This window comes from Mustela nivalis (assembly GCF_964662115.1).
Source record: "Mustela nivalis genome assembly, chromosome: 15".
Lineage (NCBI taxonomy): Eukaryota > Metazoa > Chordata > Mammalia > Carnivora > Mustelidae > Mustela > Mustela nivalis.
Genome location: NC_139034.1, coordinates 32490273 through 32516900, shown reverse-complemented (window position 1 = coordinate 32516900; position 26628 = coordinate 32490273). Strand labels below are relative to the sequence as shown.

General features: G+C 37.1%; 1 protein-coding gene across 16 annotated transcripts; it reads right to left on the bottom strand.

The window, feature by feature from the left end:
- Nucleotides 1–330: 330 nt before the first annotated feature.
- Nucleotides 331–25693, bottom strand: ESD (esterase D). Of its 16 annotated transcripts, XM_082700578.1 has the most exons (12): nt 25548–25693; nt 23550–23715; nt 21782–21831; nt 20849–21005; nt 19334–19452; nt 18559–18647; nt 14148–14246; nt 12612–12736; nt 11345–11464; nt 9797–9895; nt 7189–7356; nt 331–1260 (listed from the first exon to the last, which is right to left on the bottom strand). In XM_082700578.1, exons 5-12 carry the CDS (start codon nt 19429–19431, stop codon nt 1180–1182), a joined length of 879 nt encoding a protein of 292 aa, XP_082556704.1. In that variant the 5' UTR covers nt 19432–19452; nt 20849–21005; nt 21782–21831; nt 23550–23715; nt 25548–25693; the 3' UTR covers nt 331–1179. The 16 variants fall into 16 exon arrangements, with proteins under 16 accessions (XP_082556704.1, XP_082556707.1, XP_082556697.1 ...); XM_082700581.1 differs by lacking the exon at nt 20849–21005; XM_082700571.1 differs by lacking the exon at nt 20849–21005 and having other exon boundaries at nt 19334–19406.
- Nucleotides 25694–26628: the final 935 nt, after the last annotated feature.

Below are 26628 nucleotides of genomic sequence, written 5' to 3'. Positions count from 1 at the left end.
CCATTTCACCCATTCTATGTAGATGGACATTTAGGTTGTTTTCAGTCCTTGGCTATTATGAGTAGTGCTGCTAAGGATGTGCTCAGGCAGGCTTTGTATGCACGTGCTACGGTGGGGGGAAACTCGAGTGGAACTGTGGGTAGGGGCACGTATGCTCCAGCTCCACAGACCCTGCCAGTTCCACTCCTGCTAGCGGGTCACTGTTCAGCCTGAATCTATATTGCACACCTGAAACTAATATAGCACTCTTATGTTAATACATGAATTAAAACTTAAAGTGTCTAATATTTGTCTCCAACAGAAAAATCTTTTTAAAATAATCAGACTGCATCAGGTTTCAAAAGTTTATTCATTAAGTTCTTAAAGGAACACAATAGGGTACTTACAGAGACTGGTTACTATTCTTGGTGAGCTCACCAAACTAAATTTCTCCATGTAACTGAAGGAAAATACTGTGTTTACAGTAACATATGAAACAACTTTCCTTATTTCCTATTTCCTTATTTCCTATTTTCAGATTGAATCTTATTGTTTAATTCTTGTCTCTTAGGAGATTCCAGAAATCAAGGTCCACAAATCTGTTTGGCTGAAGAGATAAGAAATTTCAGTGAAATGGGTTTAGGAAATCTGGCTTCTAATCTTGGCTGTCTCACAAATAAATGTGTAATGATGGAGAATTTACTTAACCTTTCTGAGCCTACTTCCTTATTTAACAAGACATAGTTATTAAATGCCTATTAAAAGCCAAGTAGTTGCTAACCACTTAGAGATCTAACAGTGAACATAATGAAGACAGACCATGCTTTCACAGTCTTCAAGTCTGGCAAACTGAAGGGTTTAGGCTAAATTACTTTAACACCTATTTAACACCTATTCCTGAGTTAGTATTCTATGATTAAAATGGGATTATATTCATATGTTCTGTGGTTTGAGGTTAATACAACAATGATTTTCAAATGACCTTGACAGCTGTAAAATATTAAATATTTCCCATACAAACACTGGTAGGACAACTTTTAAATCATAAGGAGGTTTTACATATTTATCCATAAAGTGATTCAACTATGGAATAATGCATTTTTAGCACTATGAAATCAATGTCTTGAAATCATTTTTCCCTTTCTATAATCTTGAGCAAATTTTGTATAATCTCGAACAAATTTTCTTATCTGAAGTTTTTCATGCATTCAGGTATTTTGCATGATGTCTGATGTGATCGGTAATAAAGGTTGCAATGAAGTAGTAGCTATGATCATAACCCTAGAAGACAAAAGAAAGAAATGGTAAGATATTTACCAGTCAGAAACATTGATATTAAGGATGTTAAATATATCTCTCAAGTCACTTGAATTTCTTGTAAATCCTGAAATTATTACAGCATGAGGAAGGTTTATAATCAAAATCAAGCTTATAAGTACTTGTACTTCAACATTTTCACTGAACACTACAAGAACAGCAAAAACAGAAAGAAAAAGAAACACGGTATAGTCTAGTTTCTAGATGCTGCCATTAATATGCAAAGAGAGGAAATAACACATTAGCTAAATGTACAGTATAAACAGGTGATCTTATCAACAAGGAATAAAAGAATTTAAAGAAGTCAGGAACATAAGCAAGAGGTTTCAACTCACAGAAGAAACACTAACATTGGTAAGATGGAAAATATTAAAATACAAAAAAAGCACACAAAGACAATACAGACAAAGAGCAAAAATCCACCAAAATGGTTAAACATTGTTTGGGAAGTCAAACACAGCCATCATAAGTCTACTTAGGAATTTCACCTCCTACACAAGAAAAGCATATCGCATCTTTATTCAAGGAAAAAGGAATAATTCATCAAACCCTGACGTCCCTTAGCAATAAACCACACTGGGTAAAGTCAGTAAACTATTTGGAAAATTATTCTGAAACAGAGAGAAAATGTAATAAACACATCTTATGCTATCTGGTTAATAAAAACCACATCTAAATAAATGGAGAGGAGATGCTTCCTTGGGGTGTCCTCTGAGTATATGAAGACACTTTCAAAGGAAAAATAAAAAATGAAGGTGGGAAGAACCTAAAGGGGTTAAACTCCAGGTAATTTGGGGGCGGCCTCCTTCCAAAACACAATGAAATGTGGATTCTGCCCCCACACCTGTGCACCACAGTCCCTAACGTGACCAAGACTGCCAACCTTATGTAGTTTCACAGTTTAATGTAGTGCACAGTTTCAGGCACACAAGGGATAGCTACAACTATTCTAGTTATTATTTATTATTGTTATTTTATTAGAGAAGTCCCAGGATAAAACAAAGTTATAATTTTGAGCTCTCAGGTGTGTACTGCAAGATTATGGTATATTTTTATCTAAGATACAAAGCCATTGTCCATAACTTCCAGAGTGATATTTAACAGAAGATCCACTTTTACGATAAAATAGAAAATGGCCTATCCTAACATACTGAGAAAGATTTTTTTTTAAGAGAGTGAGCATGCATTACGTGAGCAGGGGGTGGGGCAAAAGGAGAGAGAGAGAGAACTCAGATTCCCCACTGAGCACAGTGCCCACTGGGGGCTTGACCTCTCAATCCTGAGATCATGACCTGAGCTGAAATCAGAGTCAGATGCCCAACTGACTGAGCCACCGAAGCACCCCAAGTTTTTTAAATGTCAACTTAAAGGCAGGAGAACACATTAAACTACTGGCCTAAAAGATGCTTATATAATTTGAGCTAATTTTGTCATTCTTGATTGGTTCTCCTGTTCTATTTATTGATATTATTACATGGGTTAAGGTCCTTTAACTGACTTCTTTGAGCTGGTATGCTGTGTTTGCTAAGCAGCTTGTGCAATTCCATAGATTCACTGACCCTTGAGGGAGCCTTGGTTTGGTCTTGTACCTCCCACTTTAAATGGAAAAATCATCAGTAGCAAACTCTCTTAGAGTATAAAAATAAATGAACACATTCTTTCAATCTTCCCTCAGCTCTCAAAAAAAGCAGCAGTGCCTCAGCAGTATGATGAACACTTACTCTAACAAACCACGTTTTCCCCCAACTTTTTCTAGACCCAGTTAGAAAAGCTCCGATACGAATCCCTGGGTTATTTAGTTTCTTCAGGATACAAAGACGACCCCTGAAAGGTGCTCACTTGTTTATTTCATAAGCACATCCTGAGAGTCTATGTGCTGGGTGACTGCGCTAAGCAGGAGCACACAGGGACACAGGAGATCCTTGCACTTCTAGAATTCTCAGCCATGTTCCTACTATTCTCTAACACGTGTTGCAGCGGCCAAAACAGTCTCTGAGTCTTCGAAAAGGGCCTGAGACTTGAAGAGGAGGGATAGCCTTGTTTCAGTGTTGTTTCTGGAAGTTTCTGTCAGGTCACTGAAATCTCTTCCTCACAATGTAACTTCGATTAACTGGAAATAAGACATACGAGGCTTCGAAGTAAGATCTGATCTTTGAATGCTATCAGAATTCTGTTGTCTAGTGCCTTTTCAATTTAGGTTTGCTGAAGCCAAAACAGGAAAAGTAACATTCTATGAGGTAACAGACAAATATCCCTATGCACCGCAGTTACCTCTTAATTATTTTTCGGACAGTAGAGTATAAAAATAGGCGGTGAGCACTTAACTCCAAAAAGAGGTAAATAAATCAAGTTGGTAAGTCATGTACATGATTGTAATAATTCTCGATCTTCCTCCTTAGTTCACATATAGTCCCTGTTTTTCTCAGTCTACTTAATGCTTCACCACTCCCATTTCTTTTTTTTAAAGATTTTATTTATTTATTTGACAGAGATCACAAGTAGGCAGAGAGGCAAAAGAGCTGAGGGAGAAGCAGGACCCCTGCCAAGCAAGGAGCCTGATGTGGGGCTTGATCCCAGGACCCTGGGATCATGACCTGAGCCGAAGACAGAGCCTTTAACCCACTGAGCCACCCAGGTGCCCCTACTGCTCTCATTTCATAAGGAAAAACAGTTCTATTGTACTTATATGTCAATGATATGGCAGATACGACTCTCAGACCTGAGGTCATCTGAAGTCAGTCAAAGCTGGTCTGAAAAACTTAAAGGCAGCCTCTCCGGAGCCATGCCCAGTCATGTCTACTCAGTTGCTCATTCAATTCCAACTTTGGACAGTGTGGTTTGCTCTTAACCTGTACTTGCTGGAAGGAAAAGTGAACAACAAACTGTCTGACCTAAAGATTGTGACTGGTAATTTTAATACTGTCCCACTTTTTTTTTTTTTTAAAGAACTGAATGTTTTGTCTTGACTCATTAAATACACCCAGCTGTGTTTTTTTAGTTGCTTAGGATATAAGCATTTCAGATATAAATAAGTTGATTTATTTTGTTTCCCTCAAAGAATTTCATCAGTATTTTACTTCGATGCTGATTTTATAACAAACTCCAGAGATCTTTCAGTCTTTGCTGGCAAGCTAAAACTTGATTGTTGGTAGTAACAACAGAATTTCCTGGCACCGCCTCAGGGGAGGAAGAGGCATCCAACACTGCTTGTGCCAAGAGACGACTCGCAAAGAAACACGGTTTATTACATGACGTATAGCTATCGTTAATGTAGTTAAACACACTACTTCATCATCAAATTTGTATGTGGATTTCTCAAAGTTGGTTATTGACTAAAAACATGTAATTCTGGTAAGTGTTTAAATTAACCTAAGAAAATACTATTACTTAAAGATGGACACTCAGAGAAAATAAGATAAATTTAATATATTGGTTTTTGACATATTTTCCCACATGATCTATACACACACATATACATGTAAATATTATATATACATGTAAACATATATGTAAATAAATATATCATATATGTGTATGTTATTTGCATGATCAAAATATTAGGGAAATTAAATTTTATTATTTTATTATACATATAATCTTATATATAATATATAATTATATATAATCTTATATACATAATCTTACATATTATTATATATAATATGTATATTATTTACTTGATCAAAATATTAGGGGAATTAAAAAAAATAAGGAGACTGCTGTGATTTGTTGTATAAGTTAGATTGCAGGTTATATATGAATTCTCCTTGTGTTAGCGAATTCCATGCTCCTCAGGAACACTGCTTCACCTTGCTTGGGAATGGTTAGACTGATCACAGGAGGACATGAATTTCCATTCAAATGATCTTGCTTCCAATTCTGGTTCTACTGTAAACTAGCTGTGTGACCTTAGGTACATTAATACTTTTCTGAGTCTATAAAATACACAGAGAGGAGCCATATATGCAAACCTATGGCAAACATCACACTTAATGGGGAAACACTGAAAGCCTTTCCTCTAAGATCAGGAACAAGACAAGGTGCCACTTTTGCTACTTCTGTTCAACATAGTACTAAAGTCCTAGCTAGAACAGGGGGGCAAGAAAAAGACATAAAAGGCATACAATCTGGAAACCTATAAAATCATCTCTGTTCATAGGTGATATGATCTTATATGCAGAAACCCTGAGGATTCCAAAGTAGTAAGGTACAAAAGCAACACACAAAAATCAGCCACATTTTTATACACTAACAATGAACAATCTAAAAAGAAAGTTATAAAAACAACTGTGTCATTCCACTTATATGAGATACTTAGAGTAGTCAGATTTACAGAGAAAGTGGAATGATGGTTGCCATACGCTGGAGCAGGGAAGAAGGAACAGAAATTAGTGTTTACAGGAATAAAGTTTCAATTTTACAAAATAAAAAGTTATGAAGATGGAAGGTGGTGATGGCTGAACATTATGAATATATTTAGTAGCACAGATGTGTACACTTAAAAATAGTTAAGACGGAGGGGCACCTGGGGGGCTCAGTTAGTTAAGCAACTAACTCTTGATTTCTGCTCAGGTCATGATTTCAGGATCCTGGGATGGAGCCCTGTGGGGCTCTGTGCTCAGAGGGGAGTCTGAGGATTTTCCCTGTTCCTCTCCCCTTACCCCTCTCCCCCTGCTTGTGCTCCTTCCCCACGCCCAAATAAATACACAAAACCCTTTTTTTAAAAAAGCTAAGGTGGTAAATTTTATGTATAGAATTCTGACACAATAAAAATGTTGAGGAAAAGAAACAAACAAAAAAAACTCACCCCAGATAGACAGGACAGCAATGGTCGCTCATTTGGTCCCATAAAGATAAAATGAGCTAATGCTGTGAAAGCGTTTTGTAAACCAAAATGTACCACTCTACACAATGGCCTAGATTTAGCTGGACATATATCATAATTATACATTTTAGATAAAAGTGCCTGACACAGTACCCTAGAACATGAATAAAATGTTTTTTAAAATCATAATCATTTGTAACTTACAGTGTTCACTTTTTCATCCTGAAATATTTTGTTTATATTATATTCCAAAGCTTGGGAATAAGGAATTTTAAAAAACTAGAAGTAGAATTTCCTTAATTTAACGATTTAGCATTGAGGTACGTAAGTAGTAGAGAGTCAAGAGTCTTTTAGTCAAAGAAAACTTACAAATCAATTGAAATTCAGTAATTATTCTTAAACCACAAAAAATGCCAAGCATCACAATGGATAGATTAGCAACTAACTCAAACAGTATAAAGTGCCTAAGTGTTCCTGAGACAAACAGTTCACAGCTCCTGAGGCTAAGATGTGTATATAAAGTGAAGAGTAATTAAGATAGAAGGTTCTACTTGCTATTTACTGTGTAAACAGCTCTGTGTCAAGACAGACACAGCCAGTAAAGCTCTTGAAGTCATATTCAAGCATGAAGCTTCTTGTTTTTCACTGGTTCTATGGTGGGACAAAAAATTATAAATACTTTTCACTTCTGAAAGCTTTCCTCTTTCTGTGGGATGTGATCATAGGTTAGTAAGAAGGCTTTCACTTTAAGTGTCTTGTTATAATTAAAAAATTCCTTACTAGAGGTAGCTTTTCAAATTCTGAAATATAAAGTATTATGGAATCTTGCTTATTTATTTAGAAAAAGGGAATGAGTGAGTGCAGGGAGGGGGGTGCAAAGGAGAGGGAGAATCTCAAGCCGACTTGGAGCTGAGCACAAGCCAGACATGGGGCTTGATGTCACAACCCTGAGATCATAACCTGAGCTGAAATCCAGAGTCAGATGCTTAACTGACTGAGCCATCCAGGCACCCCTGGAGTTCTGTCTTACAGTTATTTAGAACAAGCTGAGGTTTCCTAGTACTTGCCTCTTGTAGTCTAAAAACAACAGGGACTTTCTTTTCCGTACAGGCAGCTATGAAGTTATCAGGTAGTAACTGTCCATCTGTAAGGAACTGGTCATCTTTCCCTTGATCAATCAGTATGTCCAGCTGGGAACCTGGGTAGGACTTCACAAGGTGGGTAGCATCATAAGCCTAGAAAAAGAAAAATATTGAAAAATAAATTTGAAAGTGCCCAGAAAGATGTTCTTTAAAATAGACTGCAGTAAAACCAAATAGAAATTTAACGTTATTTAAGCTCTAAGGATGATTAAATTTGAAAAATGCTTTCTTGTCTTGCCTGGTTTTTATTTATAAGGTCTTCAGAAATCTATGCCCCACACTGACAGCCTCTTCTTTACTTCTAAGCAGTCCTGGGCCAGTGGCAAGAATTCTGTATCTCAGCACTCTTCACAGAATAAACTTTTTTCTTCTAAACCTTTGAGGTTCTTAATCACCTCTCCACTCCAAAAAGAACAAAAACAAAATTGTAATTTTGTATCTTTATAAATCCCTCCACAAATTGACTATTTCTTCTAACTTCTTTATTTATATCTTTTTCTATTTCCAGATATTTTCGATTTCAAATAGTCTATTTTGTTTCCTCTTGTTTTTGGCTCTAATTCCAGACTTAAATACATTCAGCCTTCTCTTCTGCGGTCTGTTGAACAGCACCAAATGTCTGCTGTCCCGGTGAGCTTTCAAGAAGATTTAATTTAAATAATCTGAATCATATAAACAGCTCCTCACATTTGTTATCTGAAGAGCTGCCACTAGATACTAGTGTATATTTTACCATCCACCTTTAAGTATTCTTGATTATTAATATATATTCAGTACCCATAACTTCTATGCACCAAATAAGACAGGCAAAACCCCAGATTTCCCTTCTAAAGTATTCTGCTTTTTTAAGACTTGCTTTCTTTAAACTATTTATAAGGAGACAATGGAAGGGGATCTATAAAGTCCAACTAGTGCTAAGTTCCGTGATTTCATACTTCTGCATGGCCTCCTTATTTCAACAGTAATTTAAATGACAGCCTAAACGCAACATAATTAAGATGATAAAATCAACTGTCCCTTAGAGAAAAATTATATAATTAGATTCCTTTAGAGGTTACCTGTGCCTCTACCTCTCCCCTCCTTTCTTCCAACCAGTTCATCTTTTTCTTTTTCTTCTTCTTTTTTTTTTTTTTTTTAGATTTATTTATTATTTGACAGACAGAGAGTGAGAGAAGAAGTTCAAGCAAAGGGACAGAGAGAATCCCAAGAAAACTCCTTGCCAAGTGGGGAACCCAATGCAGGGCTATACCCATAATCCATGAGATCATGACCTGAGCTGAAATCACAAGTCAGACGCTTGACTGAGCCACCCAATGACCCCACCAGTTGGCCTTTTACCCAACTCCCATCAGAACCTAAGCCCCACGTGAAGGAGAAAGGTTATCATCTTCGTGACCTAAGATTGCAAACTCCACACAGGCTCTGCACAGTGGTAAGGACCCTAAACACCCAAGTGCGTGCACTGTCAGCTCACAAAATACCTAACAGTAATCACTTCCTGCACTCTTCCACTATAATACAAATCTAAACATAATAAAACTTTTTTAAAAAAATATTTTATTTATTTGACAGACAGAGATGACAAGTAGGCAGAGAGGCAGGCAGAGAGAGGAGGAAGCAGGTTCCCTGCTGAGCAGAGAGCCGGATGTGGGGCTTGATCTCGGGTCTCTGGGATCATGACCCGAGCAAAGGCAGAGGCTTCAACCCCCTGAGCCACCCAGGTGCCCCTACAAATCTAAGCCTAAACGAAACAGAATTCTCGTCTGGTGACTAAAGATTAACCCTCCAATTTGTAAGAATTTTAATGACCCATCTTAAATAAAATTAGGATCCATGTGTGAATGACCCTGAACACACAACAGTAGGACAGAAAAGCCTTTTTCTTCCTTCCACTCAAGTATTTTCTACTTGTTAACATGCACATGATGAATGCATGCATTTGCAAAATATTCAAACTCTTGGCGATGTTTGCATTTCCGCACAAAAGTCAAACAGGTCTCGAGAGAAAGAGCCATTTTTTAAATTTTCATTTTGAAGCATCTGGTCCCCTGCTTGAAAAAGCAATCTTGCTATTGGGAATGCGCACATAAATATACATCACACAGCATCTATTTTTAAAGACTTTAAAGCCTGGAATTTAAAATCCAAATCTGAGACATGCTGGATTTTGAAAGAGATATGTGAAATAATTAAAAGGCTAGGACTCATGCTTCCTGTGTACATGGTTAATAAGAGGCAAATTCTAAAGTCAGCAATAAAATGTGATATTTTCTGGCAATGTTAATTTAGAAACAAACATAAACATTAATCACTCTCAGAAAAAAGAATGTAGTTTTGGAACATCCACCACAATTCAATACAACTAGAAAATAGTGCTTTTTTGTTGTTGATATCGTTCTATGTATATGCTTTTGTTAATTATTTTAGCTCTGGATCTTTCAGTGAGTTAGGAATATAATGTCTGTGGTGTGTAGATTTTTCACAGGTTTGAAAACCCAAGAATGAGTATGAAGACAGCCATCCCAGTACCTACCTTCCATTTACTTTGATCTGTTCCCAAATATCCACTAAAGGCTTTTTTGCCCCAAGGACAGAGCACTGGGTTGCAAATGGGAGCAAATGCCGACACAGACTTCAGAAAGAAAGGAAATTTAAAAACAAGTTATATTTTGCAAAAAAAAAAAAAAAAAAAAAAAAGAACATTTGCAACTTACTTAAAAACTCAGAAGTTCATCTGCATCTTGCTTATAAACTGACTTGCCATGAAAACTTCCCTGTGAACAATTTTCTGTTGGCTAGATGAAGCACTCAGATTGCAGGCCTCTCCATTATACAGCTTGTGTGTGTTCCGTTAAAAGAGCTAATTAGCCATATGTGCCAACAGACTGTAAAGCAATACCTTACATTTTTATTAAATAAGACACAAACACAAGTTTGTATTTTTTCTACTCACTTTTTCCACCTAAAATTAATGAGTAATACTACAGAACCGTTTATAACCACCTTTGTGAACATGTTATTAAATCAGACACACATTATTTCTCTTAAGCAGGGCCAAGAAAGCACTGAGCAAAGCCCTTAAATGTTTGTGTTCTATGCAGTCCTGTTTTTCACTGGATAAGTGGCAGAGATGGAAACGTTCAGTTTCAGAGCGCTTATCAAAGTATGTGTTTATCAATGTCTACTACCTTTTTTAAAGGACAAAAAACAACCAAATCTGATTTTCTCCCTTGGATGTAATAAACTAATTGCCTTATGTACAAAAAAATAGAAAATAAGGCCTTAATTTAAAAACCTACTGTCAAGACATGAATTAGCTCAACTTTATAATAATGCCTACTAAGAGAAAAATATCTGGTGCCACAATAAGAAACTGCTCTAAGAAATACTGTCATTTCTCAAGGACACACCTGAAATGGCTAAGACGTTCTTTCTAAGGGAAGGAAATGCATTAAAGAAATCTTGAGCTATCTGATAGTCCTGGGATGTTAAAGACAGACGCAATCCTGAGATTATCACTATTTCATCGTTTCCTTTTTCAACATGACTGTAGGCAGCCCTGCCCAGGAGGACATTTTACATATGGTGGTTATTCCAACTTGGCTTCTTTAAACAACAAAAAGAAAAGCTACATAGTTTAAAATAAATGAATGGAAAGACTGAGTGTTATTTTCCAGTTAAGCTGCAATCCAATTTTCATCAGAGGCAATGAGAAGAGAGAATAATTAAACTGTTACAAATCATGAATATCTTCTTCTACCTCAGAAAATCAAAGTCAACTTTATGAAAAAAAAAAAAAAAAAAGCCTAGAAGACTACAGTTTGAATAGAAGCAACAAAAATTGTTTTATCATATTTCTAGTAGACCAACTGTGATAGAATTCCTATACTTCTGATTCTGGAGCACAGAATTGTGTGGTCAAATTTTATACTCTTCCCTTATAGCTCCTTGAAACTCCCAACGCTAGGAAAGTTTAGTCCCAGTACTATAAAATAACAGTATCTTAATTTCACTCTTCGAAAGTTCCTGACTTCTATTACCCAAGAGAAATACTTGTCACTGAAAGCTTCGGTAATCTTACTTTGTACTTTCCAGGATTCTTCAAAGCACAAATCAGAGCTCCATGGCCTCCCATGGAGTGGCCAAAAATAGACATCCTTTGGGGGTCCACTGGAAAATTGGCATTTATGAGCCGGGGAAGCTGGAGAGAATTGAATAGTGTGACAAAAGGTATGAAAGAAACAAGTTTAGACTTTTTCAAAGTCATATAAAATAATTACACAATTAACACTTCCAAATCACAGTCCCAAAATACTATGAGCTAATAAAGATGAAAAAAAAAAATCTCAGGTAGAGAAGGATTATTAATATATCACTGGAAAAAAGGAATCCTCAGAAAGCAAATTAAAGAGGATGATGCAGAAAGAGCCTTTAAAAATGTCTTAACTTTTGGTCTAGTAATTTCATTTCCTGACATCTATTCTAAGGGAAAAGTCCATAGGGAAAAAGAATTATACATACAGTCATTGTAGTAAAATTTATTGTGATAAGAAATATATGTAAATATGTAAACATCCTACATTAGGGAAAACTAAAGTATGACATATGACAGAATATTATGCAATTATTATGGCTATGTTACAAGTAGAGTACTCAAAATTATCTATTTTATACAACTAAAAAAAAAAACAAGATGAAAAAATTTTACAACTGTATGAAAACTGGTCATACAAAAAAAAGCCTAGAATATACCAAGACATAGTTATTATTTGGGGCATGGAATAATGTGTGATTAAAATTTTATATTATTAGTTCTGTGAAGTGTGTAAACCTGGCGATTCACAGACCTGTACCCCTGGGGATAAAAATATATGTTTATAATAAATAAAAAATTAAAAAATTTTTATATTATTGTTTCTGGGTTTTTATGGTATACATATTAATAATTAAAATAATAAAACTTAGAAAAATGAACAAACTGTACAAAAATATTATTAACAGAAGCAATATTTACCCTTACCCTTTCTAAATAAGCTTTGGTTAATCAGTATAAAATATATCTGAATAAACCAGCCGCTAGAGTTTTTTCATATATTGTTTTCTGTGTATACTCTGGGTAGTGTACATAGGTATCAATATAATTATTACCCTCTTTAAAATTGTACTTAATATTAATTTAAACCATAGTAAATAAGATTACCATACAAGGAAACTTTGGAATGTTCACTAACATAATCAATAAATCTGTACCAAATAGATTTACCTGTTCCATACCCTGGTTTAAAATTCTCAGGACTAGAGGGACCAAACTACTGGAAATCGTCGATTAATAAATACAATGAAATTACCTCCTCAGTTACATAAGAGTACATTCTGTAGTTAGTCTTCCAAGGATCTTCAGTGGCATCCACATAAAATCCAGCACCGGTGCCGAAGTCCCAGCTCTCATCTTCTCCTTTAATACTGCAGCCCCCTAGCAAGGACATATCCTGTGGTCTCATCTACTCCATGTTTAGTAACACTCTTTTAAATGAATCTGACAGTTCATTTGTATTTGAGCTGTTCACCAAATATTGCAATTCTCTGCCTTTTGGGGCACATACGCCCTGGCCCTCTTGTCCCTGAATGGGACCACGTGACTAGTTCTAGCCAATAAGGTGCGAGAGGGAATACCCTTCCAGGCCAGAGAATTCACTTTACTAAGGTCAGGCACGCTGGCTTTCTTTGCTGATGAAGTGCCCTCCTATGTATTCTGAATATCTGCTTCTTCACTGTTTACCTGTCGAAGGATTATACCCTCTCTCTATTCTTCTAAAATGTGTTGAGATTCCTTCCCTGAGGACCCTCCACTATTACCAAAACTTCTTTTCTCTTAGAAGGGAAGGGAGACAAATGCTTGTGCTCAGATCACTATCTTGCACTGAAAACACTTCCTATGAACTTTGGAATCATTCCATTATATTTCCCCTATTTATTCATCCCTTAGTGGGATTTTCTTATAATCTTTAAAAATTTATTAGGTTTTATTTTATATGCTTGCAGGTGGTTAAAAAGCCAACTATTAGGACTATTAATAGAATTACAGTAATATGTAGTTTCAGGAAAATGACCTCTTCATGATATTCAGTACACTCATCCACGAACATGGCATTTTTCCATTCATTAAAGTCTTCGTTTAGGACGGTTAGCAAATTTTATATTTCTTTAAAAAAATAAATCTTCGCATTTTACAAGTTTATTCCTAGGCATTTAATATTCTGATGCTATTCAGAATTAAATTTTTTATCACATTTCTAATGAGATAAGTCTTGCATTGGTGTATATGTCCTGTGAAGGAAACGCACTACTTCCGAAGGCCAGCCACTTATCTTCCAGATAATTTTAGCCCCCACTTAATAAATTATATTTCCTGAGACTTCTAGGGTCACAATGTAAGTTCTAACTCTCTAATGGACTGAGCTCTCAAATATTTGATAGTTTCATCTCTCTAAGGTAAGCATGCTAGTTATTTATATTAAAACCAATACACATTAAACTGTCTGGTGAGCAGATGAGAAAAGACCATAATTTTTATGCGACAAGAGAGTTAACAAGTGCCAATATGATATATTAACTAAGCTGCTCAGTCTGTTTTGCAGTGTCTTAATCTACAAAATGGGAATAGCAAAAAAACTCTCATAAGAGTGATGTCATAAGCAAGATTCACAGTGAGGAAAATATAAAGCATGGTATTTTAGAGTACTGATATCATTTGAAAGATTAATAGAGATAGTAGCCAAAAAATAAAATAAATAAAAAATAAGGCAATATTACATTATACCACTTATGACTTAGTCTGAAAGATTGGTATTTCTACAAAGGATCTCTGGACTGAGAACACTTACGAGGGCTGGTATCTGGAGCAATGATGATGAGGCCATGTTCGGAGGCAGCTTGCTGATAACCAGCCTTTGATATAAAATTCTGCTCTGTGCAAGTCAAACCTGAGGATCAGAAATAGTGTTATCTCATGCTACCCTGTGAAGGGTTTATAAGATGTAAACCTTTTATAATGCAGGAAAAGAAGCTCATTTGGTATTATTAAAACACTTCTTAAAAAAAATAATTCTAGGGGCACCTGGGTGGCTCAGTGGGTTAAAACCTCTGCCTTCGGCTAGGGTCGTGATCTCAGGGTCCTGGGACTGAGCCCCATATCGGGCTCCCTGCTCAGAGGAGAGCCTGCTTCCTCCTCTCTCTCTCTCTCAAATAAATGAATAAATAAAATCTTTAAAAAATAAAAAAATAATAATTCTAAAGGAGACGATAAAGTTCCCTTTCTCATAAAATTTACAATAATATTAATCTAAGAAAACTATCTTACGTTAAATGCTCCCACAGCTGTCCTTTCAAAGTTACTCACTAAAGTTTCAGTTATCGAAATCCTTAGGACCAGAGATATTTGGGAATTCAGAAATTTTCAAACTGTGGAATGGCAATATGGTGTGGAAGCCAATGTGCTCTCAAGCCTAGTGGAGTGTTGTCAAACATGCTAATGAAACACGTCACTATTCCTGCATCGAAACATAAATATTCATGATAAGTCATCATAATACTGTAAATATCTCAATTTTTATTTTTTTATGTATGAGTAGTCCTCAGCAACAAAATTCAGCTTGATCATCTCTGTATTCCTTGCTATTTTAAGGAGAAATGGTCACCACATACCTTCCTTAAATTTTCAGCTATTTCTGCCTTTTTCCCTAGGTATTGCCTAATACCTAATGAGACGACTGAATCCTCTCATTACAGAAAGGCCAAGAATAAACCAGCAATAGATGGATGAGCTAAGTATCACATAACCCAACACCCTTTTCCCAGTGGCCAATGCTAAATATCCCCCTACATCTGATAATTAGTGATATCAAAGCTTACTAGTATGCACAATGCAGTATGAATTAACTATGAGACACTTTTATAGTTTCCATTTATCCCCTAGCGGCCAGCCAGGGCCTGATGAAATGGTTGCTAGTGAAGACTAAATTAATACATGATTACAAGATACAAAGTTACAAGTACCACTGGATGAAGTGTTCACGTTTAACGTTAGGATGCACATACTTTCACGAGTCCTGGCAGGAGAACAAAGTCCTTGGTTGTCCATAATGTTCCTTCCTAGTGCATCTTCCAGAGATACAGATGCCTCATCATGATGAACTACCCCAAATACTGATAAAAGGTCAGTGGTCTTGATGACCTTAGTGTAAATGTATTCAGAGGCAAGGTAAAAGGGTAACAAGAATGGGTTTTGGATTTCAGACAGGATCTGGTTCTAGATTTGTTACTCACTTACTGGCTAACCAAAATCAGGCAGGTAACTTGAATATTCTGAGCCTCAGTTCTTTCATTTGTAAAATGGGGATAATATTGTTATGATTATCTCATAGCAGGTCTGTGAGGACTAAATGTGATAATGTAAAAAGCCTTGAGTCATGTCTCAGACCCAGTGCACAGTGTCTTACACTTGGGAAATGTAAATGTTTAGCAACCAGAGAAAAATTCATCTTTTTTTCCTAGTCAAAACACAAATTCCTTGATGAAGGTATTAGGAAATGAACTGCAGACTCATAGAAATGAAGATAATTCTACTAGCAGAATTACTCTCAAAAATATAAAGAGGGTTACTAATTAAGATTAGTATTAGTATACTAATCTTTATCAACTAAGCTTACTTTATATGAAAGCTTTGGGGATTTTTTGGTTAACAGTTTACTGAGGTAGAATTCAGAAGCCATACTATTCATCCATGTGAAGTGTACAGCTGCACGACTGTTGGAATACTGACTATGGAACACTACTGCTATCTAATTTTAGAATATTTCTATCACCCCAAAAAGAAAACCCATACCCATCAGCTGTCACTTCCTATTTTCTCCTAATCCCTACCTCCTCAGCCCTAGGTAATTAGACTTTATGGATGTTTGTTTTGGACATTTCACATAAGTGGAATTTAACACTATGTCATCTCTTGTGGATGGCTTCTTTCACCTAGCATGGTTTCAAGGTTCACCCATGATGCATGTTGCATCTGTGAGGACTTCATTACTTTTTGTTGTTGAGCAGTAATTCCACTGTGTGGCTATACCACATGTTACTTATTTAGTTAGTTGACAGACCTTTGGTTTGTTTCCACTTTTTTGCTATTTTAAATAATGTATAACGTAATATATGGACATTTTTGTACAAGTTTTTATATGGACACATATTTTCAATTCTCTTGGGTATATGGCTAAGGAAGGGCTGCTCTGATGGTCACCTTGACTTGGGAGATACAAACCATGCCATCAGGACCATCTTTTAGAATTTCAGTTTGGGGGCACCTGGGTGGCTCAGTGGGTTAAGCCGCTGCCTTCGGCTCAGGTCATGGTCTCAGGGTCCTGGGATCGAGTCCCACATCGGGCTCTCTGCTCAGCAGGGAGCCTGCTTCCCTGTCTCTCTCTCTGCCTGCCTCTCTATCTACTTGTGATCTCTCTCTGTCAAATAAATAAATAAAATCTTTAAAAAAAAAAAAAAAAGAATTTCAGTTTGGAAGCTTTAATTCGGTTACTTTAGTAATTTTAGAAATATAACAATTGATGTCAGTCTCTCTGCCATTGTTTTCCTTCACCTTATCAGGAAATTAATATCCTGAAATTCTTTTGCTATTATTTCTCAAGTGTATATAATCTGACAACCTTAATTTTTTTTTATTTTTTAATTTTTTTTAAGAAAATCAAGCCTTAGGTTCCAAGGTCTATGTTCTTCAGAATCTCACTATGGAAACTGTCCTGTCATGTGATATAAACAAACACAAATTCTGTTTTTTACTCACAAAGCTCAGATGATAGGTCTTATTATTCTAGTACCTCTTACACAATATCCTGGTACTTCTGATCTAGGTTATTATACTTAGAGCCAGGAGAAAGGACTCCAGCAGCTGTCACTAGGAACCACATGCACAAAGAACAGCGAGAAGATTAAATACAGTGTTGGGCTGTAAGTCAGAAAACTTGGTTCACTCTGTCGCGTGATACTGGTCAATACATAAATTCTCGAGGCCTGTGAAACCGTTACCTATTCTACAGATTACACGACTTTGAAGGCCACCATCAGTTACACAATACTGTTTCTAAAACAAGCATGCACTTTTGTTCTTGTTGCTTTTGGCAATACCCAATGCTCTTCCTGCAAAACCAGTTTGCTTTTTTCAATCACAGAAGTGGGTTGTTGGTAACAATCAGACAGACACTCAATGTACCTTTTATTTATTTTTATTTTTTATTTTAAAAAAATTTTTACCTTTTAAAATGAAATGTTTGGGGGCGCCTGGGTGGCTCAGTGGGTTAAGCCACTGCCTTCGGCTCAGGTCATGATCTCGGGGTCCTGGGATCGAGTCCCACATCGGGCTCTCTGCTCAGCAGGGAGCCTGCTTCCCTCTCTCTCTCTCTCTGCCTGCCTCTCCATCTACTTGTGATCTCTCTCTGTCAAATAAATAAATAAAATCTTTTAAAAAAAAATGAAATGTTTATTCTCATTTTGAATGACGGGTATTTGGGGCTTTTCCTTGGTAAAGCACACGTAAGAGAGGATTTATTAAAATCCAAGCTATAAGCAATTTTAAAGTAACACAAATAGCACTCTATGACATAATTTGGTATCTATCAAGTCTCTCCTTATGTTTGCTTCTAAAGATAAAATGCCAAAAATGTTTGGTGAAAAAATTATCAGATAGCTTCAAACTAGTGGTGGCAAAACCTAACTCTCTGATAATTCACTCTACAGTCTTTAATATTCACCACTGATTAAGAAGCTTTAATGTTCTTCCGTGATTTTCCTGACTATTACCAGAGAAGACTGATGGAGTCCAATTAAAACATCCTAGAGAAGACTATAAGAAGTTACCTGTCTACAGTTTCTAATTAGCGTATCAGGGGTATTCTGGTTTTACCTAATATTGTTCTATTTGAGTGGTAAAATCTCTACAAACTTCAGAAATTCTTAGCTAAGTACAAATTAACTTTTCGAAGCTCTTGCTATTGAGTCCAGAGTTTTCTATTCTCTATTAAATTATTTGGTTTAATTTTAAAAGAAGTGAAATAAATATAATTCAGTAGGTCTGAAATTATTCTCAGGATAAAGTAAAAGTAGACTGTAAGTGGCTCCTAACGTCTTTTACAAATGGCTCAGCAAGCACACCAGTAAGTCAAGATAAAAGAGTAAGATAAGGCCGTTAAAAAGAAAAAGGAACTCCTTCCCAAAACTCAAATGCGTAACACTTACCAGACAGCCAATACAGTGCAGGGCATTTTTCAGTCTCTGACTTTGGTGGTAAGTAGATACCAAATTTCATTTTGCAGCTCAGTTCAACACTGTAATTTTAACAACCAAAATTTTTTTATTTAATTAATAAATTAATTTTAATAAATTTTAATAATTATTAATTAATTTAATAAATTTTATTAATTTACTTAATAAATTCAATTTTAATGACAAAAAAACAATGCCTCTCACTGGTTAAAGACAGAAACATAAAATAAGTGATTTAATGTCCAAAATCAGTAATTCCATCAACATTTAAGGAATATACCTTGGCCCTTGAAGAAAAAATTGGGCCAAATTAGCATACTGATCTATTAACCAACCTGGGTCTTTGCTGTGCATGGCACATATTTGGGGGTGGAGGGGAGATAAATTAAAAGAACAAATATAATACCCCCAATGTAGCACCAATATTAATTACTAAAAGAAAAACTGCTTTTGTTTATAAAGAGATGTGTGAAATAACACAGTTTTATAAAAAATAAATCCTAAAGATCTTGTATCACATGTTTGTTCGTGGGGACTGAAATGTACCGTATCTTTAATTTGTTCTTTGCCATTAATACCTTACTATAATCATTAATATCACAATGAGGTAATTTTGATAAAAACCACAGGTATTTTTCCATGTAAATGGTAATGTGTATAACAATTATCTTCCATGGGTCTATTTAAGAAATCAAATAGATGGAAGCAGAACGAGAGATACCTAAAATTTTATCTTCTTGGTAGTTACCTGTCATGTTCAAAAACTTTCTGCAACCCTTCAAAGCACTTGTTGCTGGAAATCTCCTTCAATGCCATTCTTCCTTTATTAGTAAAGATTAATCTCATTAATTTCTAGAATATTCGTTCCTGAAAATTTTGAAACAAAACTGTTTTTGAGATGAATTACCCAACATACAACTGTTTTCTACTGAGACTATTTTTTTCACTTGCTAATTTTTCCTGATAAATAACATTAAGAAACTGACTCACTTTGTGTACACACTTATGCTTGTTATGCATTTTAGGAAACTTTAGCATGTCAATACTAATTTATCCAGTAGTGTAACAAGCTTTTTCTTTTTGTGGACTACCCCAAATTCTTTTCAGAAAGAGGGAGAATATATACTAATTAACTACTATAGCTCAGAAGATCAAAAACTGTTAATAGTTTACCTGTCAACTGTAGCAAAGGAATCAAAGAATTCGTCTTACTCATTATTGCTGATTTTTTAAAATGGGAAGAAAATGATGTCACCATAATGATTTGGTAACAAGAAGTGGTAACATTTATTGGGCATCTACACTGTGATCACCATTTAGCTATATGCGCACCCAGATCGAACTCCTTGTGCTATAAGAGTGTTTCTGAGAAAGTGATGCCCAACTTTTAGATTCAATAACTCTCCTTTTAAAATGAACCGACAAGGGGCGCCTGGGTGGCTCAGTGGGTTAAGCTGCTGCCTTCGGCTCAGGTCATGATCTCAGGGTCCTGGGATCGAGTCCCACGTCCGGCTCTCTGCACAGCAGGGAGCCTGCTTCCCTCTCTCTCTCTCTCTGGCTGCCTCTCCGTCTACTTGTGATTTCTCTCTGTCAAATTAATAAATAAAATCTTTAAAAAAAAAAAAATAAAAAAAAAAAATAAAATGAACTGACAAGTAAAACATTGGTGAATTAAAAGTGTAGCTTATCGATGGGAAATTTTGAAGTCTGGTAATTCTTTTCTCTGAGACAAATCTTTTAAATGTTCATAAATAATTTTAAAGGTGAATGCTAAAATACCACTCTTTATTAATTTTTAATAATACAAAAAAAGGTCAGTAAACTATCCTTACCAGAAGTGCCTGCTTAGCAAAGAGGAACCAGCCTGTTTCTGATGTGTATCCCTCAGGAAGGATTCCCTTCCCCTCCTTATTATAAATCAGTTAGTCGGACACACGAAATAGAAAAATCCTCAGACACTATGGACAGGTATTACCACTCTTGTGCTACGAATAAGTTCCACACAATTTCTACTGACATTCTCAGTAACAGTATATTGACCAGTTGTGGTGTTAGGGTTACTTTAAAAAAATACATAACAATAATCTTAAAAAGTTAATCTTGGAAATGTCTTTGCGAAATTCTAAATAAGATTAGTTTCAAGCCTACATTTTAGTAAGTTCCTCAGTAAATCTAAATACTAAATACTCAGTAAATCTAAATATTTAGCTTTGCATTGGAAAGCTGGGATTTGAGCCAGGAAGGCTGACATCAGAGCCCCTACTTTTCACTGCTGTGCTCTTCTGCTTCTTTGGAGGGTCTTTACATATTCTCTTCTTTAGATGCTCTGAGAGTGACTATTAAAATCCTATTAAATTCATAGGATTAGGGCTTACGATTACAGAGAAATTACCTTCTATTCACAGGTTTATGCATTTAATCTGTAAGAGATCAATTCGTAACAAACTGCTTACACAGGTGACTAATTATTATAAACTTCAGCTATTCTTGCTCATGATCCTGGCTTAAATAATTCACGAACACACACATGTAATTTTAACATATTTACATGAGACGAAGGAATAGAAATTTTTTGCTAAATTAGTCCTATTTTCTTAATTTTAGTAAGGGATATGTCTGCTTTCCCAAGCCATGGCACACTGAGTATATATCTAGCACCTAAGAGATAACTAATAATTATTTGTTGAATTAATGAATAATTTGTTATTCACTTCTGACTACCAACTATGTGAAAGTTTTAAAAATCAGCTTGTCCTCATCTTTTCTGTTCTATGCTTTGTTATTTATCTTTTTTAGTAAAGCATTAGTCTACTACTTTTTTTAATGTGTTTTAATTAAAATTCAAAATCAAATACTCCCCATTTGGTCAGAGAAAACCAATTTAAAATGCTGTGTGTTCAACTGATAGAACAAGCTGAAAAAAATGAAATCAAAGATTTTGAAGCTTTTCCCCCTCTAATCACCCATTTTAGAAAGGACCTTTGATTACAAATCAAGAAAAAACTTAACACACACTCAATAAAAATATGACATGAGCTAAGAACTAGACACAAAATGATATATGAAATAACATACGAGGTGACTACTTTCTTCATTAAAATTTTTCTATGTGAAAAATAACATATTTTAAAGCAAGTTATTAGCTTTTTTCATCCAACTGTCAAAGTAACACCTAAGAAATAAAACTTAAATTTACCTGATCAATTGCTATTTGCTTTATTTGCCTGTACCAAAGGATAGATGATCCTGAAAAAATAAAAAAAGTTAAGACCAAGTGGCTTATAAACAGGACATACTTTTCACAACACAGGTTACACAGACATGTGCAGGGCACAACACATTCTGAGCAGAGACATTTTCTTGTCTTTACCCTGGCTAAGGCAGCGTGGCAAAAGCTGAGGGAACAGCATCACTCCATTATCTCAGCCCCTAATCTAACTACCTTGAGAACCTATTTTGACACAAGGCAGGTCATTCTGTCAAAAACTTCTGCTGGACTAAGATCCCTATGAAGAAAGTTGTGGGGTGGGGGGTGGGGGCGCCAGGGTGGCTCAGTGGGTTAAGACTCTGCCTTCAACTCAGGTCATGATCTCAGGGTCCTGGGATGGAGCCCAGCATCGGGCTCTCTGCTCAGCCAGGAGCCTGCTTCCCTTCCTCTCTCTCCGCCTGCCTCTCTGCCTACTTGTGATCTCGGTCTGTCAAATAAATAAATAAAATCTTTAAGAAAAGAAAAAAAAAAGAAAGCTGTGGGGTTTTTTCTTTTTTAATTAAACAGAAAAAAATTTTTCAAGTGTCATTTGTTAGTATGAAATATAATCAACCGCTGAGAAGGAACAAAACAGGAGTTTTGTTCCTGTTCTAGGGGCTAGAAGAGTAGAGAGAAACAGACAGCCTTGAGCTGTCTGGCTAAGACATGCAGATGGAACAGGTCGTGCAGGGAGAAAAGAGGGAAAAGAACAGGACTTTAGAACTGCTGGGCTGGCAGGCTAGAAAGGATGAACTGCTGAGAAAAATGAGAGGGCTTATGAACGACACTGAAGGGACTGCTGCGACACTGTAAGAAATAGAAACTTAGTACATATGAAAGCCTGTCACTATCATTTGTCTGTCAGATGTCTTATTTCGGTTCTTGGATATTTTGTAGGAGAAATGGACTGAAAGAGTGGGGCAGAAGAGCAAAACACCAAACAAATCCCTTTCTCAAGAAAAACCCCAAACAAAAACAAATAATGACTTCATAATGACAGCGGGTGTTACACAATTTTTCTAGAGAGTCAATGAAATGAACAGCAGTATTTTCCAGAGAAGAAAGGTTTTCTCAAGTGCACTGCCAAGCCAATCAGGTAAATACTATTAAAGAGAAATCCATCTTTATTCATGAAGCATTTATTCCCCCAGAAGGCCAACTTGTCAAAAATCTTAGTTTTTCTTTTCTTTCCTTATTCAGGCTAAATGCCATCCTCTTCCAGAAATCTATGTTCTCTATATATTCACCATTCTTTTTTTTTTTTTTTTCTTTTGATGAGCCCCAGAAGGTGTCTGTCTCTTTCTGTGTTTTGTTCCCATTCTTCCTGACTCCTTGGACTTTGACCCATTTCTTCACTTTCAGGGGTCTCACTCCACCAGCTCTTATAACCTACACAGGTCTCCCCAGCATCATTGGATTATGGCCCTGCTGACCATCACATCTCTGTTCAAATCCTCTCTTCACAGAAAACTTACGATCTGGGTTCTTCTACTCCTCCCATCTCCCTTTCCTTTTCTCTTCGCATGCACTCCTTCCCTAACTCCCATTCCCTATGTTTCAACCACATTTCCTAAGTGGAAGAACTGAAATCTGCATCTCTAGACCCAATCATGCTCATGCATTAGTGCCAGAATTCAAAGGTCTTGCTACACCCTTTTACCAAGATATGCCACCAATTAGTAAAACTCAACACATCTAAAACTAAGTGTGGGGGCACCTGGGTGGCTCAGTTGGTTGATTTCGGCTCTTCACTCTTTCAGCTGATTCACTCTCCATTTTGGCTCAGATCATTATTTCAGGGTCCTGAGATCCATCCCCATGTAGGGCTCTGCACTGGGTCTGGAACCTGCTTAAGTTAAGATGCTCTCTCTCCTCCCCGCACTCTGCCTCTCAAAAAATAAAAATAAAAAATAAATTTAAAATTGTCTATCTCCCACCTTCAAATCATTTTTTTCTTCCCTTTTCTTGCCTCTCTGTTCATCCATGCCTGTCTTGCCCAATCTATGTGTAAAATCTCTTAAAGTTCCCACTGCTTTGAATTCCCACTGCCACCATGCTAATTATACAAAAGAAGTTAGAACTTCAGCTCCTACTTCATTTGCCTCTTGTATGTCCCACGAAAATTAATCCTGCATGGAAGCTGAGGGCTTTAATACACATAAGCTTACCGTTTAATGGATACCTATACACATTACATATTCAGGCCTAATGTGGCCTACATGCAATTGTTAAGTCATTTTGACTTATTATTTGATTTTTAAAAATTGTGATAAAAAACATATAAAATTTACTGACCTAACCATTTTCAAGTGTATAATTCAGTGGTGTTAAGTATATTGTCAATATTAAAAACGTGGTTAGCTTGCGCACAACACCAGCAGAGGAGAAATCTTGGCCATCTCCAAGCTGTAGCTGCTGCTATAGGTGTAGAAGGAATCCCACTCACCTAGTGGTTTAAAATCACTAAGTCACTGAAATGAAATTTAATGTGAATGAAAGTCACTGAAATGAAAGGTAACTAATTATAATTTTATTTCAGGTGTGATGCCATAGAAACTTCCTAAAATTGAAACTATGAAGAACTGACAGAAAGATAATGATGAAGAAAACTCCATATATACTTTGGTCACATTTTAACCGTTTCAAGCCAGTGTCTCTTTTCCTTTATAAAAATTCACATGGCTGGTCCATAGAGAAATTTTTAAGCCACCATGGAGGAAAAAATATAGCACCCATCAATACCAAACACCTTAACTTGGCTTTCAAAATTGTCTCCAATGGCCCCACATTATTTTTCTGGCCAAACGTTCTACTATCTTAAGTAACTCAAAGTCAATTAGGCAGAATCCAAGGATAGTCTGGATGTTTCCACTGGGCAGCTCTATTCAATGCCATGGTGTTAACAGTTTCAGAGGAGGTTCTAGAGCCAGACCCTCCAGTTTCAAATTCTGGCTTCACCACCTACTACTACTACATGACTTTAGACAAGCTAGGTAATCTTTCTATGACTCATTCCCCAACTATAAAATGGGAATATAATCTGACAGAGCTGCTCCTGAGACTAAGTGAGTTAATTCATTATCGATTATAACACTGCAAGCTACGCATACAAATGTTAGTTATAATTACTCCAGCAACCTCGAATGCCCCCACAGTCCGCTCGGCGACGCCATCAGACGCCACCAGAACTCGGACAGCATATACAACACGAACAGACTAAAAAAGGGTTTGCACGTGCGTGAGCAGGTGCGGGTTTCCCCGGTTCCCGGGGCCCTGAAATGCGCTCCCGCAAGTGCTACGACGGCCCTGGGCTCTGTTTTTCACTAAACTGCGTACAGAGCTACTTCATGCGGTGGCGATCGGGTCAAAGGGCGGGACAATCTGGGCAAAATGGAAAGAGCTAAGTAAACGTAGCGGGTTCGGAGACCGCAGGCCCGAGCGCCCAGCGTTACACCAATGTGGAAGCTCAGGGAAGGAAAGAGATTCGGCCCGAGGCCTGCGCTTGCAGCCAAGATCCTGGCCTCGCCGCCCTGCCCTTGGCCTCCAGCGTCTCTGGGTCGCGATCGGGATCCGGCCCCCGGTTCCAGCTATCGAGCCTGCTCTCCTCGCCACTGGCCTCAGCGCCAGCCCCGACCAGGCCCCGCCGGGTCCCGGGTGCAGCCAGAGCCGCGGACGAACCAAGGATACCCAGGGTTCTAGCCCGACAGAGTCCTACCTCGGTAACTGGCGGCAGCGGGAAAACAAGCAGCACCCAGGCGGCGCGGAAAGGCGGGGCCTCATCATGGCCGCCGGGAGCCCACGTTGGGGTCGCCCAGCCTCGACCCCGCCCCCATAAGGCCCGCCCACTTTCGGGTCCCACCCCCTGCGTCCCTTCTCCGGGGCCCCGCCCCAGCTGCGGCTCCGCCCCCAAGACTCCATCCTGCCTCACCAAACACTTCCTGGCCCAATCCTTTCGAGACCCCCCTCCTGCTGCTCTTGGTGTGGACTTCCCGGTCCCGGACCAGCCTGCCCCCGCGGGCTCAGGCTCTTCCCAGAGGCCTGAGGTTTGGCCCCAGTTAAGTGGTGGAAAGCACTTCCAAGTAGTCTTTGAGATTATTTTAAAACAAGATTATGTTATAGTGTCTGGGAGCCCCCAACCCATAAATCCTTCTAGTTCACCTACTTAGCTGGAGTTCAGCAAGCGTCATTTTAATTTTTTGTTAATTTTTTATTTTAATTCCAATGTAGTTAACATAATGTTATATTAATTTCGGGTGTACAGTATGATCAATAGTTCTATAAATACTTCGGTGCTCATCAGGAGACTCTTAATCCCCTTCACCTATTTCATTCATCCTCCCATCCACATGAAGCGTCATTTTCAAATCTCCAGTGGCAGATACATAGGAGACACACTCCACCAATGTTTCCTTTTCTCCCTTCTCTGAATTAATAGTTGCTGGTTGATAACTTACAGCAAATCGCTTAATTTTTTTATTCTTTGACTTTATTTAACTGATCATGTGTGTACTTTGCTTTTTGAGAAAATTAAATGTGATCACAAAAAACTTATTTATTTATTTATTTTTTTTAAACCCAACAGCTAGACTGAGTGTAAATAATATAACCTGAAAGGCAGGACTGGTTTCATGGGGGTGTAAGCCATAGAACAAGGTGCTTATCTCAGAAGGACCCTGCACTTGGTTTAATTCTCTGCTTGGTGTAATTATTTCCTGTACCACGTTGTTAATAATTTTTTAACAAAGTGTTCCCATATTTTCTTATTGCACTGAGCCCTGCAGATCATGGGCTGACCC